At 38.2% G+C, this 18,078-nt stretch overlaps 1 protein-coding gene and 1 non-coding gene across 2 annotated transcripts in view; both read right to left on the reverse strand.

Moving 5' to 3' along the window:
- Positions 1–4,694: 4,694 nt before the first annotated feature.
- Positions 4,695–18,078, reverse strand: part of LOC146157544 (potassium channel subfamily T member 1-like) — a 29,454-nt gene continuing 16,070 nt past the window's right edge. Inside the window, exons 16-26 of the mRNA XM_083388247.1 lie at positions 17,623–17,731; positions 16,254–16,372; positions 15,438–15,560; positions 12,562–12,666; positions 10,684–10,822; positions 9,541–9,729; positions 8,648–8,840; positions 7,636–7,735; positions 7,136–7,229; positions 5,811–5,944; positions 4,695–5,278 (exon numbers count right to left, since the gene is read on the reverse strand). Coding sequence (XP_083244373.1) covers positions 5,098–5,278; positions 5,811–5,944; positions 7,136–7,229; positions 7,636–7,735; positions 8,648–8,840; positions 9,541–9,729; positions 10,684–10,822; positions 12,562–12,666; positions 15,438–15,560; positions 16,254–16,372; positions 17,623–17,731 — 1,486 coding nt within the window. The 3' untranslated portion in view covers positions 4,695–5,097. The remainder of the gene's footprint in view (positions 5,279–5,810; positions 5,945–7,135; positions 7,230–7,635; positions 7,736–8,647; positions 8,841–9,540; positions 9,730–10,683; positions 10,823–12,561; positions 12,667–15,437; positions 15,561–16,253; positions 16,373–17,622; positions 17,732–18,078) is intronic.
- Positions 9,108–9,182, reverse strand: Trnat-ggu (transfer RNA threonine (anticodon GGU)). The gene has a single exon. It is a non-coding gene; the product is annotated as a tRNA-Thr (tRNA).

Consider the following 18,078-nt stretch of genomic DNA (forward strand, 5'->3'; position numbering starts at 1 on the left):
TTTGAAGCGAAGCGCAAACAAATGAAATCAATATTTCACCGGCAAATCAAAAACACAACTACAACGATGCTAATACTTCGCTACTATTTGCTTAGCCACAAAAACAGACCAGGCTACGGCAGTGGCTGGTAGTACTCAGTCACGCTAAACGCATTATGCACACTGGTCATTTCAAGGTGAAAAGGGTGTTCTATAACTTCGATTTGTAGCTCTCAAATGTATTCTTGCGTCGCCTTTGGGAAAGTTATTGGATTTGCGTCGCACCCAGCTGTAGGAATTTACTAATTTTTATTTGTTTATTAATTTGGGATAATAATATTTAGGCATTTTATTATCGCGATAGAGTTTAGATACGAAACGAAATCTTTGTGCGACGCCGTGGGAAAATTAAAACAACACACCAGTTTAAAAAGTTGTTTATAGCAAAATTATAGGCAATAAATGTAGGAAATGTGGCGACTGCGTTTTAAAGTCATATATTTCTATTGGATTTTAGCCGGATTAAGAGTCTGAAATATGTTGTAATTGGTTGGTATATATCTTTTCAGAATTTCGGTTAAATTTTGCTAGACAGTGGTGATTTGTATGGACAGTGTAATATTAGAAAAAACACACAAATTTGGTTGTTTAGCTCCAATTCGTCATTTTTAGTTCAGGTAAAAATCATATGAAAAGTGCCTTTAAGATTTTTACTGGGTTCAATCTATCTTCGTCTTTTTAGCAGAATGAAGCAGGATAGAGCATAGCAAATTTAATTTGTAAAAGGAACTTGTCACAATTCTATGGGCATTTCAAAAATTAGTACACGAAACAAAATCGTTCGGTTTAACCGGTAACTTTAGGTAAATTTTGATCAGCAAAACGTTCACAAAAGCACAGCGAAAATTAGGAATTAGCAACCGACATAAAATAAAAAACAGTTAAAAAAGATATTACGATTTAAACGATATTGAGTTTTGTATTCAGGAAAAGTTGACTTATACACTTGGAGGGTGATTAGTCTCTAAAACTGGGACAAGATTAGGGATATACGATAACATCGGAGCCGATACCCGATGTCAAGTTTTAGAAGTATCGGTTATCGACCGATACTAGGGTAGTATCGGTGCCGATCCGATACCAGATCAATATGATATTTGCGATTCAACAAAGCCATTCAACCTCAAAAAGTAGTTTGTCAAAAAGTGGTAGGTTATTAACTAGATCAGTGGTTCTCAACCTTTTTTCTTTCGTGGCCCATTTTCGTTGCACAATAGTTCTATGGCCCAATACATTTTTATGAAAGAACAAACTACACAAAATGTTTATAACAAAACATAGCGGAGCATATGTCAAAACGGGTTATTTATTCAACCGTGTATTAGTGAGGTACTTGCTTCTGAACAATAAATTTCCGTTTCATTTACATTCCTTCTCAATTTCTCTCCAAGCCAATAAAATTAAGTATAGTGACCGAGATTAAACTAAATTCTTCAATAAATCCAGCTTTTTTAAATTGGTCTGTGGCCCACCTAAAATGTTCTTATGGCCCACCAGTGAGCCATGGCCCACCTAAAATGTTCTTATAGCCCACCAGTGAGCCCCGGCCCACCTCAAATGTTCTTATAGCCCACCAGTGAGCCCCGGCCCACCTAAAATGTTCTTATAGCCCACCAGTGAGCCCCGGCCCACCTAAAATGTTCTTATAGCCCACCAGTGAGCCCCGGCCCACCTCAAATGTTCTTATAGCCCACCAGTGAGCCCCGGCCCACCTCAAATGTTCTTATAGCCCACCAGTGAGCCCCGGCCCACCTCAAATGTTCTTATAGCCCACCAGTGAGCCCCGGCCCACCTCAAATGTTCTTATAGCCCACCAGTGAGCCCCGGCCCACCTCAAATGTTCTTATAGCCCACCAGTGAGCCCCGGCCCACCTAAAATGTTCTTATAGCCCACCAGTGAGCCCCGGCCCACCTAAAATGTTCTTATGGCCCACCAGTGAGCCCCGGCCCACCTAAAATGTTCTTATGGCCCACCAGTGAGCCATGGCCCACCTAAAATGTTCTTATGGCCCACCAGTGAGCCATGGCCCACCTAAAATGTTCTTATGGCCCACCAGTGAGCCATGACCCACCTAAAATGTTCTTATGGCCCACCAGTGAGCCCCGGCCCACCTAAAATGTTCTTATGGCCCACCAGTGAGCCATGGCCCACCTAAAATGTTCTTATGGCCCACCAGTGAGCCATGACCCACCTAAAATGTTCTTATGGCCCACCAGTGAGCCCCGGCCCACCTAAAATGTTCTTATGGCCCACCAGTGAGCCATGACCCACCTAAAATGTTCTTATGGCCCACCAGTGAGCCATGGCCCACCTAAAATGTTCTTATGGCCCACCAGTGAGCCATGACCCACCTAAAATGTTCTTATGGCCCACCAGTGAGCCATGGCCCACCTAAAATGTTCTTATGGCCCACCAGTGAGCCATGGCCCACCTAAAATGTTCTTATGGCCCACCAGTGAGCCATGGCCCACCTCAAATGTTCTTATGGCCCACCAGTGAGCCCCGGCCAACCTCAAATGTTCTTATGGCCCACCAGTGAGCCATGGCCCACCTAAAATGTTCTTATGGCCCACCAGTGAGCCATGGCCCACCTCAAATGTTCTTATGGCCCACCAGTGAGCCCCGGCCAACCTCAAATGTTCTTATGGCCCACCAGTGAGCCATGGCCCACCTAAAATGTTCTTATGGCCCACCAGTGAGCCATGGCCCACCTAAAATGTTCTTATGGCCCACCAGTGAGCCCCGGCCAACCTCAAATGTTCTTATGGCCCACCAGTGAGCCATGGCCCACCTAAAATGTTCTTATGGCCCACCAGTGAGCCATGGCCCACCTCAAATGTTCTTATGGCCCACCAGTGAGCCCCGGCCAACCTCAAATGTTCTTATGGCCCACCAGTGAGCCATGGCCCACCTAAAATGTTCTTATGGCCCACCAGTGAGCCATGACCCACCTCAAATGTTCTTATGGCCCACCAGTGAGCCCCGGCCAACCTCAAATGTTCTTATGGCCCACCAGTGAGCCATGGCCCACCTAAAATGTTCTTATGGCCCACCAGTGAGCCATGGCCCACCTAAAATGTTCTTATGGCCCACCAGTTAGCCATGGCCCACCTAAAATGTTCTTATAGCCCACCAGTGAGCCATGGTCCACTGGTTGAGAACCGCTGAACTAGATGGAACTGAACTTTTAATGAGAAATCAATTTTTGTGCAAATAATCTGGATAAAAACATTTCGATTTCATTTTACTTGTTTGATCATAGTAATGACGTCATTTGGTATCGGATCGGGTGTCGATAGTTTGTCCAGCATATCGGGTATCGGTATCGGAACAAAAGGTCAAGCATCGTGCATCCCAAGATACAGCTTTAAAAAATTAGGACTTTAAAATTTAGGACAAGTACAATTTTTACTTTGTTGAAAGCCTTTTGCGATATAACAACTAATAATTGCACTAGCCATAGTTTATTAAGCAAGACATGCGTTTAGTTTATTTAAGTAGGCTCAATCCAAGGTAAAACGACAGTGTAAAACTGCACAGTGTGCGCTGTGCGACATTTCACGAGTAAGACATACTAAAGGTTCGCAATATGCTGACTAAGAAAAGCAATACGTGCAGTTTGACTACAAGCGTCGCTAAGCCTACAAATCAGCAAAGTGCGAGCTAACTCAATAACTAGGGGTTCTTAAACTGGGGTCCATGGTCCCCTTGGGGGTCCGTGAACTAGTTTTAGGGGGTTCATGAAGGTCTAGTTGAAATATTAGTGTTTATTTAAGAAGTAATCAATTTATTAAAAAAATCAATTTAATTAAAAATAAAACGGTTTTGCACTGAATGTATTTAGACTCCATTTCACTTTCACAATTTTGGACCAAAATCAGCAAATCTATGAAGTCTATTTGTACTATGACGTCAATTTATGACGTCATTTTTGAATTTTTTTGCCTACAGTGGTCCACGCGAGATGAAAGAAAATTTTAGGGGTCCGCGGTAAAAAAAGTTTAAGAAAACCTGTCTATAACGCTTCGATCCTAGAGAATAGCGTGAATATTTTATTATTCGGCAAGAAATTAAAATGTAGGAACTCAGGGGTGTTCATAAAGAAAATCAATAAAGACTGTTGTGATCTGCAGATCGAATAATTTAACATACGTCCTTTTTTAAATCATACCCCATTTTTTCAATGGTAATTTTTATGTCTTAAGACTTTGCTTTCTAAAAAGTCCGTCATTCAAAAGTTCGAGTCATTTATAAGAACAGGAAAATACTCTAGCAAAGCTAGCAATTTAGAATGAATGAAATTCGAATTAAGATATACTGACGATGCCTTGATTGGCGAAATATATCTTTCAAGATCTGTTTATTGTGTCTAACCTGAATCGCTAGCTTTGCTAGAGTATTTTGCTGTTACTGATCAGGAATTAAGGTCGACATTTACCTTGCCTGGGTCAAGGTGATAGTGCAACAATCATTTATAAGAAATGAGCATTTTTTCTTTTCATTTAAAACAGGGGCGTACGGCAGTAAAAGCCACTGATATGCTGCCAAAATAGTTTGAGAACGACTGACCTTCATGAAGGATTCTAAGAAATGCCAAACCCACGGGCTGTGTGCTCGGGACTCGTGTAAAACTACCCGTGTAACGAGTCCGGCGTGCGGATGAGCGGTACCAGATTTCGAATCAATTCCGGTAAGACCCGAACGTATTCATTTCAAGATGAAATAACAGATGATGGAATATTTTCCAACCAAGCATTTTGATTGGGTGAATTATACGACACCCCAATGAGTGTTTGCTGAATATCCACAATATTTTAGTTATGTAAACTGGTGGACTACAGGATGTAGAGTCGAAGCCGGACTCGACGAAATCGGTCATTTGGCAGAGGGTTAATTTTAACCGACCCCGCAGTCCTGGTAAAAATTCAGGTAAAGAATCGTTTTTTGTCAAGCAAATTGAAATCAGTATTTCTCGACCTTTTTCGAAATCCAAAAGTCCCAAAAGGCCCAGGTTAATACCCACTGTTTCAAAGCAACAAAATCCTTCGGAAACTTTTTCAAACTTCCGGAGCCTGATCCGTTCCCTCGTCACGCTCGGGTAGATCCCGAACGATTATGACGTCACCCTTGCCGCCACGCTCCGGTGAGCGTGACGCTTGGCTGAGCGCGTCGTGATTGGTGGAATTGGACGAGGCAGTTCGACTGGTGGCAAGGGGGATTTCCGGGTGAATGACGTATCTGCACAAAATGGTTTGGATATTCGATTTTTAGTACACAATATGTCCTATATAAAGATATGCCATCTTACACAATTGCTTGTTTAAAAGCTATTTTTTTTTTGACAACAGCTGTTTAATGGCTTTTTTAAGGATTTTGTTTTAATTTTTCTTCAACCAAATTAGCAATTTCTATAGCCCGGCTGTATACTTGGCCAACATTCTCAAAACATGCTTTCCTTATTTTTTTAACCCTTGATCTCATTAGTTTTTCCAGCACTTTTTAATGAGTTACATGACCACTATGAAACGGCATAGCTATTTCGTTTCATCATAGTGTATTATTTTTCATGTCTTAAGGCGATTAAATCTCCGCTTCGCACGCCCAAGGCGCCATTGGTTACCAATACTTCAATGTGATTTTTATTTCCCAGCTGGATTACGCAAGTTCTAGTTGTTCCTATTTTTCCACGTTTAAGAGCTTCCCAAAAATTGTTGTGCAAGTTTTCCATAAAAAAATAAGTTATATCACGAGAAAAATTCTCAAAACTCACAAAACGTCGCCCTCCTTAAGTTTGGTGTCGGATTGCGGGTTGAGCAGAATGTAACCGAACCGGTCGCTCTTTGTGACGTCACGAACGCGAGAGGGGGTCGCGTGGGGGTTCAGCCCAAGCTCCTTCATGCGGGTCTGTAAAGGGGCGAGCAGGGGTTAAAACAAAAAAACGATGTGGGTTAATTTGGTTTGCACAAGATGCCTTGAAGCCATCAACTTCCAAACTAGAGCTTAACATCGATACCACCTCGGCACCTTTGTGTCTTCACATAGTAATGGTATACCTAATGACCTCGCCTTTTTGTTGCTGTTATTTTTTGTCCCTTTTTCTTTTGTGCGTGTTTTAGCGTTTTTATCTCCACTTGTATTTTCACACTGATAATGGCATGAGGTATTGCCGAAACGTTTGTAACAGCGAAATACCGATTTTATCAATTATTATGGCTTTAATATTTTATTGAAATGCCTTGAAGGGTTTCCCCCTTATTTTATGAAATGAATTAAAGACATTTCCCCCCAAAAAATTATAGCTTTAAAAAGTCCTAACTCACATCTTTTGAACACAATTCGAAAACAAAAAGTATAAATGCCACGGTTAGCACAATTACAAATAATAAATAAGTCATTTTTACAATGCTTTTCTTAGGCTTTACATAAAAATAAATTCAAAGACTACACTTAAAGATTTCAAAACAAACACATTGTTTCTTTTTGAATGGTAATACGCAATTTCAAAAGCAAATTAGATTTAAATATTCAAAACTTTGCGGTAAACTTACAAAATAATGTATGCTAAGGGAATTTGAAACCAATGATATTTATGCTGAGAAAGGACATTAAATGAACAACTTATACTTTAATATAAGTACTTAATATATATGGTTTGGCGACCAGAAAAATCCTTACAAAATAATTTTTCAACGTTTTTTGCCTGATACGCGATCTTCATTTACAAATAAGCTGGGAATCTATTTTTTTCCCAGAAAACAACAAAATAGAAAAGGATTGATGGAAATAACAAAGCACCTGTCAAGAGACGACATGATGGGCTAAAGGCCACTCCACTAAACTTCATGAGTTGCGAGTTTCTAGAGTGTATGTTTTTAAATTTTAAATTTCACAAAATATTACCTTTGCGATTAGTCTGTCGATTAGTGCTTCCAAAGTGTATATTTAAACAAAATTCATAACGTTTTTAAAGCCGGGTATTTGTAAGTTTCGACTATATAAGAAACCTAACGTATTGACACTGTGCTAAAAACCCAAATTCGGTACGATGCAGTTTAACACAAGTCTTCAAATTCCAAGGATCTCTTCGCCAAATACCTGGATCATTTCATCGAACTGTTCCCGGTCTGATTTGCGGCAATGTCGCTCGTGAAGTTTCCTCATATTTCGTCGCTTGGAAGTCGTGCTCTTTCTGAAACAAGTAGTTTAGGGAGGGTATTGGTTATGTAAGCTCTAAGCCTAAAAGTAGAACAAGTACTGAATGATTTAAAAGGTCCACGAGGTCCTTCAACATTGCTAAAATGTAACCGCGGTTAATTTACAAGGTAAGGTGTATTTGTAAAAAATAGCTTGCTAAATGTTGCGTTTTTGTTATTTTTAGTTGAGTTATTGCTTATAATCCGACAAGTTTACCAATTCTAATAGTAGTAAGTTTTATTTTATGACAAGGACTTAACTTGAAAGTTGACTTGCTCTAGTTGTGACTTGACTGGGACTTGACTTGTAATTTATTCAAAAAGGACTAGACTTGGACTTATGCTATTTTTTACATATGACTTGACTAGAACTTAAGTGACTTTTTACGACACTGGTCTTACCTCGAAATGAGACTTCGCTTCATATATGAAAGTGAGGTGACCGACCTTCGACTTTTGACCTTTGAGTATTGCATCATGGCTTCCTCGTCTCTATGGGGCTCTACATCAAAACAAAGTAACCGATGGAAACGCAATACAACATCGACACAAAGCACCGTAGGCGTAAATGGCTAAACGCCCTTCGGAAATTTTTAAGCAATTAAGGAGCTTGCAACATAGCTACACTATAACAGAAAAGCTTAGATAGTTTTGGAAGAGATTTCACGTTAAAAACACACACAGGTTTCCTATGAACATAACGGATTATGGGCCGTCCCCAAGTACGCAAATTCGACTGAACGCGAGTCGATTTTTTTATATCAATCTCATTAAACCGAATTTCATCAGATAATCTTCACGCAGAAATTTTTCTGTATTTTTGTGTTATTGCTTTTGAAAGATATACATTTACATATCAATACAATTTTTCTTTATATAGTGCCACCTGATTACTCTACTGTTCAACTTGCTATTAGTGCTATCGCCACGGGGAAAACGCTCCCTGTTGATGTTAAATCGTATATAAACTAAAATATCCAATTCTTTAAAAAATAGGGCGCAGAAATGGCAAAATATGGAATCGTGACGCCTCAAATAAATATGCCATATGTAGTAAAAGGCCGCGAGTAAGGTGTATTTTTCATTTCTACTTTGACCTGACGAAGCACGGTTGTGCGAAAGCTTGTTGAGAATTAAATACAATTTGTCTTCATAATGCCACCTGATCACCCTATTTAGAATAGGACAAAACCGTCCATTTACAAAGATATCTATAATTTCCCAACGACACCTCCCTTACCTATATCGAAACTGTCGAAGTAAAAGAAAAAATGGAAAGAAAAGCTGCAGAAAAAGGGAAATTGGTAGTTGGATTTACCTCTAGTCCTTCAGCAAGTGTTTGTAGCATGCCGAGAGCATCACGTCTGTTTTGATGTTCATGGTGTTACCCATATAAACATATAGCAATACTCACCGATATCGAAGCTGTCGAAGTGATCTCTCTCTTCCCGTTCCTCCTCCATCGTGATGACGTCACTCTTGTGCAGCGGTGACGTCACAACCTCGTCATAGCGGTAGATCCCGAGCACTACGGTGCCCTTCTGCTTGCACAAGGTGCGGAACACCTCGTGGTAGCTGCGACCCGCCTCCGAGCTCGTGACGTCATGCTGGGGAGAAAACGCGTGACGTCATGTTAACGTAATAAATGTGACGTCATGTTGCGAGGTAAGGTTGATCTTGGTTTATGTAATAGTTAATATGTGTACATGATTAAATGTACACACGCACACGCACACGCCAACAACTGTGATCTAGCCTTTCTGAAGCTGCTTTTTGACCAATGATTACGGCTTCCTTATAAACTACACCGAAAGCCATCGCAGAAATCACTCTGTCGATCAATGATGCAAGCAAGGCAGGCTAGAAAAACAACTGGCCTGCGGTGAGGTTCGAACTCACGACCTCCGGCCATACCGGGACTGGCGCTCTACCAACTGAGCTACACAGGCTCAGGAAGGAGTGTACCATATCTTGCTTGCATCATTGATCTACAGATTCGGTGAGTCTGCGATGGCTTTCAGTGTACTATATAAGGAAGCCGTAATCGTTGGTGAAAAATCAGCTTCAGAAGGGCTAGATAACAGTTGTTGAACACAAATGTGTGTGTAAATCATTGAATGATGAATAGTACTGTATAGATCCCCTTCAATGGGTCTGCGATGGCTTTTCGTGTACTAATGATACGTAAGCCGTAATCGTTGGTCAAAAATAAACTTCAGAAGGGCTAGATCACAGTTATTGAATGCATATGTATGTGTGTGTCGTTTATTGGATGTTTGTGGCTTTCGGTGTACAAATAACACTTACAGTGGCAAGGTGTCCGGACCCTGACGAGTACTGAAGTCCAAGCAGCACCCGTAGTAGTGTGGGGATGTAGTCCTTGATGAAGGACTGATAGAGCAGTGTGTCCAGCATGCTAGAGCTGAACACCTTTCCCGAAGCAAAAGCCTCGCGGAACAAGTAAGGCAGACTGCACGATTTCTCCTTGTCTCGTTCCTGGCAGAAAAATGGCACGTTTCAAAGGTCATCCGAACTTCTTAAGGTTTATAAAAAATAGTAGTACAATTTTTTTTTGCAAAGGTGTTACGCTTGCGTCCGCAAGTAAAGAAGGGCAAAAATTGATGTCAAAAAGGCAATTCTTGTTCCTGGCAGAAAAACATATTTTAAACTTTGCACACATCGTAGGGACTCAATTAGCCTTGAGAGAACGAGAAGGCTATGATTACAGAAAAAGCGTTGGTTTTATGCAATATCCGCCTTCGCAAATGCGTATGAAATCAACGCAAAAGCTGTTAGTGTTCCATACAAATTGTATAAAATATTTTATTTCGTTTTCTCTTAATAGTAACACTAAAATGAAAAAAAGAAGAAACGCGGTACAAAATGTTGTATATTTTATGAATCACACCCTTAAAATTTTAATAAGAACATTTTAAACTAGTAAAACATGAACGTGAGACTGCACCACATTTTTAATATGTATGTTTTAACGATTCAGGGACCTTCACTAGGCTTGATTGAGAAGGGTATGCAAACTGAATTAGGGCTAAATCTCTTACATAAATAACCAAATTTAGTCAAACAATTAATCCATAAAGAGAATTCAGGTGGCACTGTATAAAGACAAATTGAGTTCTCGACAAGCTTTTGCACAACCGTGCTTTATCAGATCAACGTAGATTTTTATGAAGCACGATTGTGCGAAAGCTTGTCGAGAACTCATTACAATTTGTCTTATTCAGTGCCACCTGATTTCTCTATTTAGAATTAGACAAATACGGTCATCTACAAAATTAATCTTTAGGTTGCGATGAACAAACATGTTCAAACAAACGTTTTACATCCCTCTAATTTCCTCAATCAAAATAACTGAAGTTCAACAAATTTTAATTTAAGTAAGTTGACACAAAATGGCGCTCGATTGGCGCGACAACGCGTAGCAGCACTCACCTTCCTGAACTCGTGCTGGTCAACGCAGGAGTCTGGAGGCTGAAAGTGCATGAATCTCATGTTGGAGGCGTAAGTGAGCTCCAAGCAGGTTGGAATGTTCGGGAACAAGCGGTAGAGGGTCTGGGTAGCTACGAGTTGCCTTTGGAGAAAAAAAACACATTAAAATGAGCTATCTAAACGAGCATTTGCAGTTTCGTTTTTTTATGTTTGCAATTTGTTGCCTTTTTAAGTAGGGTAAAACAGTGTTGTAATGACTTAAGTCCATGACTTGACTTATGTGCACCAAAGTCACTGCTTTCACATGTCTCAAGATGTTAGGGAATGAACGGTAGAGGGTCTGGGTCGCTACTAGTTGCCTTTGGAGAAAAAATAGATTTTGTATCTCGCTGCCTACCTCATCGTGTAGAGCCATTTTGCTCATATTTACCTAATTGTTTAGAGCTAACAACCTAATTTGTGTATAAGTGGTTTCCTAAACTGGTCACTTTGTTCCCATGCCGAAGGTGACCCGATATTGAAAAATGACATTACAAGAATTAAATTGGAAATATTAAAACATTCAAAAGTATTTTTTCCATGTTAATAGTCCAAAATATATTAAACATACTGGTCTTTAAAGTTTTCGTCCATTTATATATAATTTTCGTTTGTAATTTTAACAGGGCTTTCAACATTATATTTTAAAAGTTCAAAAAATATTTACATATTCAAAGTCGTTTTCAACAAATAGCAAGTCATTTTCCAGTCCAAGTTACAGTCACACCAAGACAGTGACGATATTCCAGGGCAGTTAAATAAAGCAAGCTAAAGCAATTTAACACAAAATAAATAACTTTACATTTGCACTTTTCATTCAACTTTCCAGAAAGAACAAAAAAAGAAGCAGAAAATAGGAAATGAATGGAGAAAACCAAGAATTTGAAATAATGTTTTAAAGCGTGGGAAGCGACTTACTTACATAGTGTCTGATCTGCAAAATGTAAATCGAAAGAAATAAAAATGAGTTAAATTAAAACAGAATTACTGGAGTAAGCATTAAAATCATTTTGAGATTTCCCTTTACTAATGTCACTAACGACGGCCTTCAAAGTTGTTATTAAAGTATAAGTAACATTTCGAAAGAGTTTTAAACACCTTTTTTAAATGCGAAAGTTAAAAATGAATCTAAAGATTTTGAGGAAGGTTTGAAGAATGTTACCTCCTTTTTTATTGGCTTTGATTTATTGTGGTCTACCATTCCGCTTCGATTAATTATTTTTTGAAATAAATTTTATTTATGCAAAGTCCGCATTTTAAAAGCGTTCATCCTGAAATGATGCCACAAAAGGCGCAAAAATTTCCCCTAATCTTATAAAATGACTTTGATATTCCAGAATAATTTTATTTGACGTCATATTATTGTTAATCACTTGTCGACATCTTTTATAAGCACTTAGTTTCAAGGTTAAGTCTCTAAAACATGTCAAATAAAAACCGGTCCTTTATTCATTTTTCCAATCCGAAATCAAGTCAAACGACTTTGACACAAAAAATGACCTTGAACAAGGTCGGCACTGACCTTGAATCGTTTATAAACACTTAGTTTGCCATAGTTAAAGATTAAGTATTTACAACATCTCAAACAGAAAATCGATCCTATTTAATTGTGACAATACAAAACAATGCAAACGACTTTCAATTGATACAAAAAATGACCTTGAACACGGTCGGCAATGACCTTGAATCTGCCATACACATTTAGTTTGCTAAACTTCAAGATTGAGTCTATAAAATATGTCAAACAAAAACTCTTACTCTATTTAATTGTGACAGTCTTAAAACAAGTCAAACGACCTCCAATTGACACAAAAAATGACCTTCAACTCGGCGGGCACTGACCTTGAATCTGCCATGTACTCCTCGTCGGCGCACATCGACGTCTCGCGGTCGATTATGATGACAGAATGGGCCTCTGTGACGCCCGCATGTAGCATCGCGTCCAGTCTGGAAATGCACACAAAGCACCAACGTCAAATATCGCTGAAAACTCTCTATACAATTTCGTCAGATTGAACATATAGTGAGTAGCTCTTATTCGTCATTTGGTGATTACTATACAAACAACAAAATAGTTTCTATTTTGGAGCATAATTGTTGGAGGTTGCAGTTAGACGTAAAATGACTATCAAAGCCCTTACAGAAATAGATAGCATTTTAAACCTTTGGAATAAATCTTAAGATAATGGATGAAGTTTGTAGTTAGCCGATGTAAGAATTTCAAAGCCCATTTAAAAGTATAGGTTGCATCTGCAGAGTCAGTCATAATTTTAAAAGTGAATAAAGATATATTCGAAACGTTCAAAATGCTACCTACTTCTAAATCGACGTTGGGTTTTTATTAGATTTATTATGCTGAACATCAATTTAGGCCACTGGTTTCCAACGGTTTTGGCTTTCAGTACGCTACAGGAAATATAAACAGATTTTGGCACCCTTATAGATTGAGTGGTATACTGGAAATATCATAATAAACGCAATCATACCAACACGAATTAACAGCGTACCACATAGGAAAAATATTTTCAATTTTTTACACTCAAACAACTGTTCGGTGCTTTAAAAAGGTTAATTTTCGCTTGTTTTAAAAATCGATAGCGGTCGCTGGACATTCAAGGAAGCATCATACAAACTCGTACATTTCGGGTCTATTACAAGTTGATAGACTCGCGCATAGTAAAAATGTTAGCAAGGTGCACCACGAAACGACAACAAATTCGACGAAGAAAACAGTAATCAAAGCGACACACAAAAGCATCTGGTAATATTTAATATCGTTAGCAGCGCGATATTAAACGATCTGTCCAACTTATCGAAGTGTCAATCAGGGTGGGCAATTGGGCCCCGGGTGTGTTGTAATGTTTGGCAGCATGCTTAGACACACAACATACACTTACACAACACTGTGTTGTAATGACTTAAGTCAATGATTTAAATTGAGTGCACTTAAGTCACTTTTTTCAAATGACTTGAGTTAAGTCTTTTCGGAAAAATGACTTGACTTGACTTAAGAGTTTTTGGCAAAATGACTTGACTTAAGAGTTTTTGGCAAAATGACTTGACTTAAGTATTTTGGGCAAACGACTTGACTTGACTTAAGTCTATTAGACTTATGACTTAGGTAGAAATTAAGTGTCTTCATTAAGCATTTTTTTGTAAAATAGGCTATTTGTCCTAACATTTTGCAAATAAAACAATATGCTTGCCGTATATTGCGTTTTTCGTATATTTTGAAACTGATATGGCCGCCAACTGTGAATTATAACGGCGGAATAGCGTAAGGGGGAATATTTTCCAACCATGTATTGTGAGTGGATATATTATATGACACCCCTATGAGTGGATTGCTGAATAGCCACCGTTTTTAGTTACGTTAATTGGCGGAATACAGGTTGTAGAGTTACAGTCGTACTCGGGACTCGACGAAATCGCACATTTAGCCTTTGAGCTCGGTAGTCCGACTTGTTTATTTAGTTTTTTAGCCTGAGTCGGACTCGGGTTTTTTTAACTGACTCCGCAGCTCTGCTGACCAAGACATTAACATTTCAAACGTGTCCAACAACGTACAGAAGGCACAAGACAGGCAAAGTGACGGACAGTGCACATAGGTTGGGACTAGCATGCTTCAATGTGCTTCTACTCACGAACAACGCTTGCTGCGGTGTCGACGCCTATGCCCGCCCACCCTGGATATTGCACACCAGTTAAAAGTCGGAAAAATTGCAAGAACGCTTTGACAATTTTTGCACTGAATATGTGACATTGAAAATCACCTTGACCCTTGCAAGATAAATGTCGACCTTAATTCGTGATCAGTAACAGCAGGATACTCTAGCAAGGCTAGCAATTCAGGTCAGACACATTAAACAGATCTTAAAAAATAAATATATATATATATATCGCCAGAATAAAGATTCACTCGAATTAAGATAAACTGACGATGCCTTTGCTGGCGAAACATATCTTTTAATATCTTTTAATAGTGTCTGACCTGAATTGCTATCTTTGCTAGAGGTTTCTGATTTCTGATGTTTCGAAACACGTTAAAACGTCGTTTTATTGTGGTGGTGCACGTCCAGGTTTTAATCTCAATCCCACGTCATTTTTTTGCGAAAAGTTGCTATTGTCGTTAAAAAAATGCTGTTGCATATACATTATAGAAATTTATCTGGAATGTATGAAATATCAGTCAAAATGTTGATTACCAACAGTTTTGGGAAATCGGCATTTCAATTTGTTTTTCTTGAAAAACAGACAAACCTATACGAAGGCTATTTGATTTTCAGTTTGTTTAGTTTTTTATTGAAGAATAATTAAAAAAAATATATAAATCCGGTTACAACGCTTTCCTTTGTTAGGTAAATGGGCGCGAATTATATTTTGCAAACTTTTTATGTACAATACGTTACAATTTTTATGAAAACACGTTTACGCATGAAAAGCACAAAACTTTTATGCACAATTTACAAAATGGCACGAAAATAAAAGGCTAAAACCAAGTGAATTTAAAGCGTCCATGTAAAATCAGCCATGAGGTGACTTAAGCGTGATTTTGAGAAAAGATAGCCAAAGAAAAGTTGTACATTTGTAAAGGTATCAATGCACATTTGTAAAGGTTATTTGGCAAAAGCGCAAAAGCGTGTGTTAAGGGTGTGCCTTGCACTTAAGTGGTGACATGTTTTGATGTACTACTGTGCAACACACATATGTATACTCACACATTGCCTGCAAGATCTCCCAGCATGTAATAAACCATTGGAAAGCAGCGGATGGAGTTGAGAAACATGTTTTCCGGCGAATGCTCCATCAGCAAAACAACTGGGTGGATCGAATCAATTGGCCTGCAATAGGGGTATTGTTAAATTTGACAACTATAGTTGCATTAATTAACTTTCTAATTTTCCCTTATGCAATATTTGTTAAAGGATAACAATCTCATTATACCGCTAATAACCTGTCTTTTGCCGTTTTAAAAAAGACTCATAGCTCAGAGGAGTGATTTTGCAGGTGCTTTATTAAAAAAAAGAAAAAAAAAGTTTTTGGTTCTTGCAAACCACTTCGATTTTGGAAAAAAATCGCCATGATTTAAAAGAATCAAAACTAAAAATTGGGTTCGCAATATAAAAAAGTTTGAGAAACTAAATCTGTTTTTTTAAATTAATATGGGGCAAATTTGTTCCATTTTCAGGGTATCGAAATTAGTTTAATTTAATCGGAAAAAATATGTTTATTTGTAGAAAAGATGCTTCGATACTTTTTACGGTTTCATTTCTAATGTCATAAACTGTAAAGTTTCAAGTTTAGTTCTACACTTGATAAAGTTGAAATATCTTTTTTTTATTATTAACAAATTCAAACCCAGTTTCGAAGTTAAATTCCCAATTTTGCGTATAAAGTCACACTCATTTTAAAATTTAAGTCAATAAAGCACTACCAAAGAATAATTGATTTAAACTAAACTTACCAAAAAAAACAAAAGTGTAAACCAACAGTTTACGATTTATACAATAAAAATCCAAAGGTTATATAGTTACCTGTGATGGGCCCTTAGCGGAACCAGCGCATTGAATAGACTTTGTGTTGAGAATTCGGCTGAAATGATGATTGGTCGGTGCGGCCATTTGTACTGGAGGGCTGATGTGTGTCGACAATGCTCACAAGGCTAAAAATCAATCAGAAATGTCACGTTTACCGTTCCCAAAGCTAGAAGCCTGGGTATTTTAATTCATAGGGTTAGCGACAATTTCAGCAAAGCTTAAGAATTCTATTTTTAGTTTTAACAAATGGAGTGGTGGCAATGCGCAGAACGCTTTAATGTGAAGTCTGCGATTCTTAATGGGCAAAACCTTGTTTAAAGTTTAACAACAAGGACATAATGACGAGACAGCATCAAGCTCAGGTAACTGGTTTATATAGAAGGTATATAGCCCAATTTTACTGTAAATCTCGTGTATAAGTTATGCCTTTAAATCTTTTCTGTATCCTTTGTCAGAAATGCCCCGGGATAATTGGACGCAAGAGTGACTAGTGAGTTTTCTCCTTGATTGGACGCCGTTACTGCACTCGGCAGTAATTTTGCGACACACAGATTTACAAGTGTTGTTGCAACCTTGTTGTTGGGTGCCAGCGTGTGTGCGGGTTGAATTGTATTTGTTACGGAAAAGCTATGAGTCTCCATATAGTATTCTTATGAACGTGAGTTTATACGCAGAACTACATGTTCGTAGTTCCAGGAAATATGTTAACGTCACAGCCTAATATGTTGTTTGCATGGTTGCACGAAATGCTATATGGACGTCAAGAGGAAAGAAGTTCACAAATGAAGCCAGTAATATCGTATTCTGGACAACAAAGCAAGTCGCAAACGAGGCACTTTATTGTAAGTGATCAAATTTGACAAAGTTTCCCATTAAAAGGTTACTATTTGTTGCGTATTACTATGCGTATCATAACAGTTGGATTTCTTGTCAAAATGCGCGTAACACTGATAGTGTAAACATTGTTTAGCAATATTTTTAGTTCAAAACATTAAACTTGGGCTCAAGTCGTATAAAAATGGTAATAACCACATTTCAAAATTACGAGACATTGGCCAGTAGCATCATAATGCCTAATTAGCTCGTACTTTTAAACGGGCGTGCTTTTATTTTTATTTAAGCTTTAGACATCGTCTTTTGTTAGAGTTAGGTTTTCAACACACTGTAAACATTGTAGAGTTCGTTTTAGAACCGAAAGCACCTTTCTTTTTGTAAAACAAATGTAAGATTTTAGTTATAATCAGTGTGGTACTGAGTCTGTTTAAGGGTAGACAACGCCTAAGAAATATTTTAAAAAATACTATAGTCTTGTTGAGTCTAAGAATTGTTTAAAAATAAGGTCATTTGCTTAACTTTGCCTACTTACCCTGTCCAGCCGCATACAGCACAGCTTTGCTTTTTCCTCGAGCACATGACACATCACAGGTGTGTTGTAACCAACGTAAGGCGATACCGGCGGAAAGTCAACAATCGTCCTGCAAAGATAGATATATATATATGCAAAAAAAATTAGGTTTGTAGATTTTTAGGGGAAGCGAAAGACCGTTAGGTACATCGAGTCAGCTGCGAAGTCCATCGAACTGTATAACGTGTTTTTTACAGACAAACGCCCAAATAGGTCAATTTTATTGTGAATGAATCGACCTTTATGAATCTCCTTAGGTTCATCTCAAGTTTGATGAATTTAAAAAGTTTTATTTTAAGTTAAAATGTTTTTTAAGAAAGTGTATAAATCTTGAGTTAGGTTTTTGTGCAACACACCTCGTATATCTTATCATCTGACGTTTTACATTCTTGGTTAGTTTGAGATCGAAATGTTAAA

The sequence above is a fragment of the Ascidiella aspersa genome, chromosome 4, assembly GCF_963924565.1.
Source record: "Ascidiella aspersa chromosome 4, kaAscAspe10.2, whole genome shotgun sequence".
NCBI lineage: Eukaryota > Metazoa > Chordata > Ascidiacea > Phlebobranchia > Ascidiidae > Ascidiella > Ascidiella aspersa.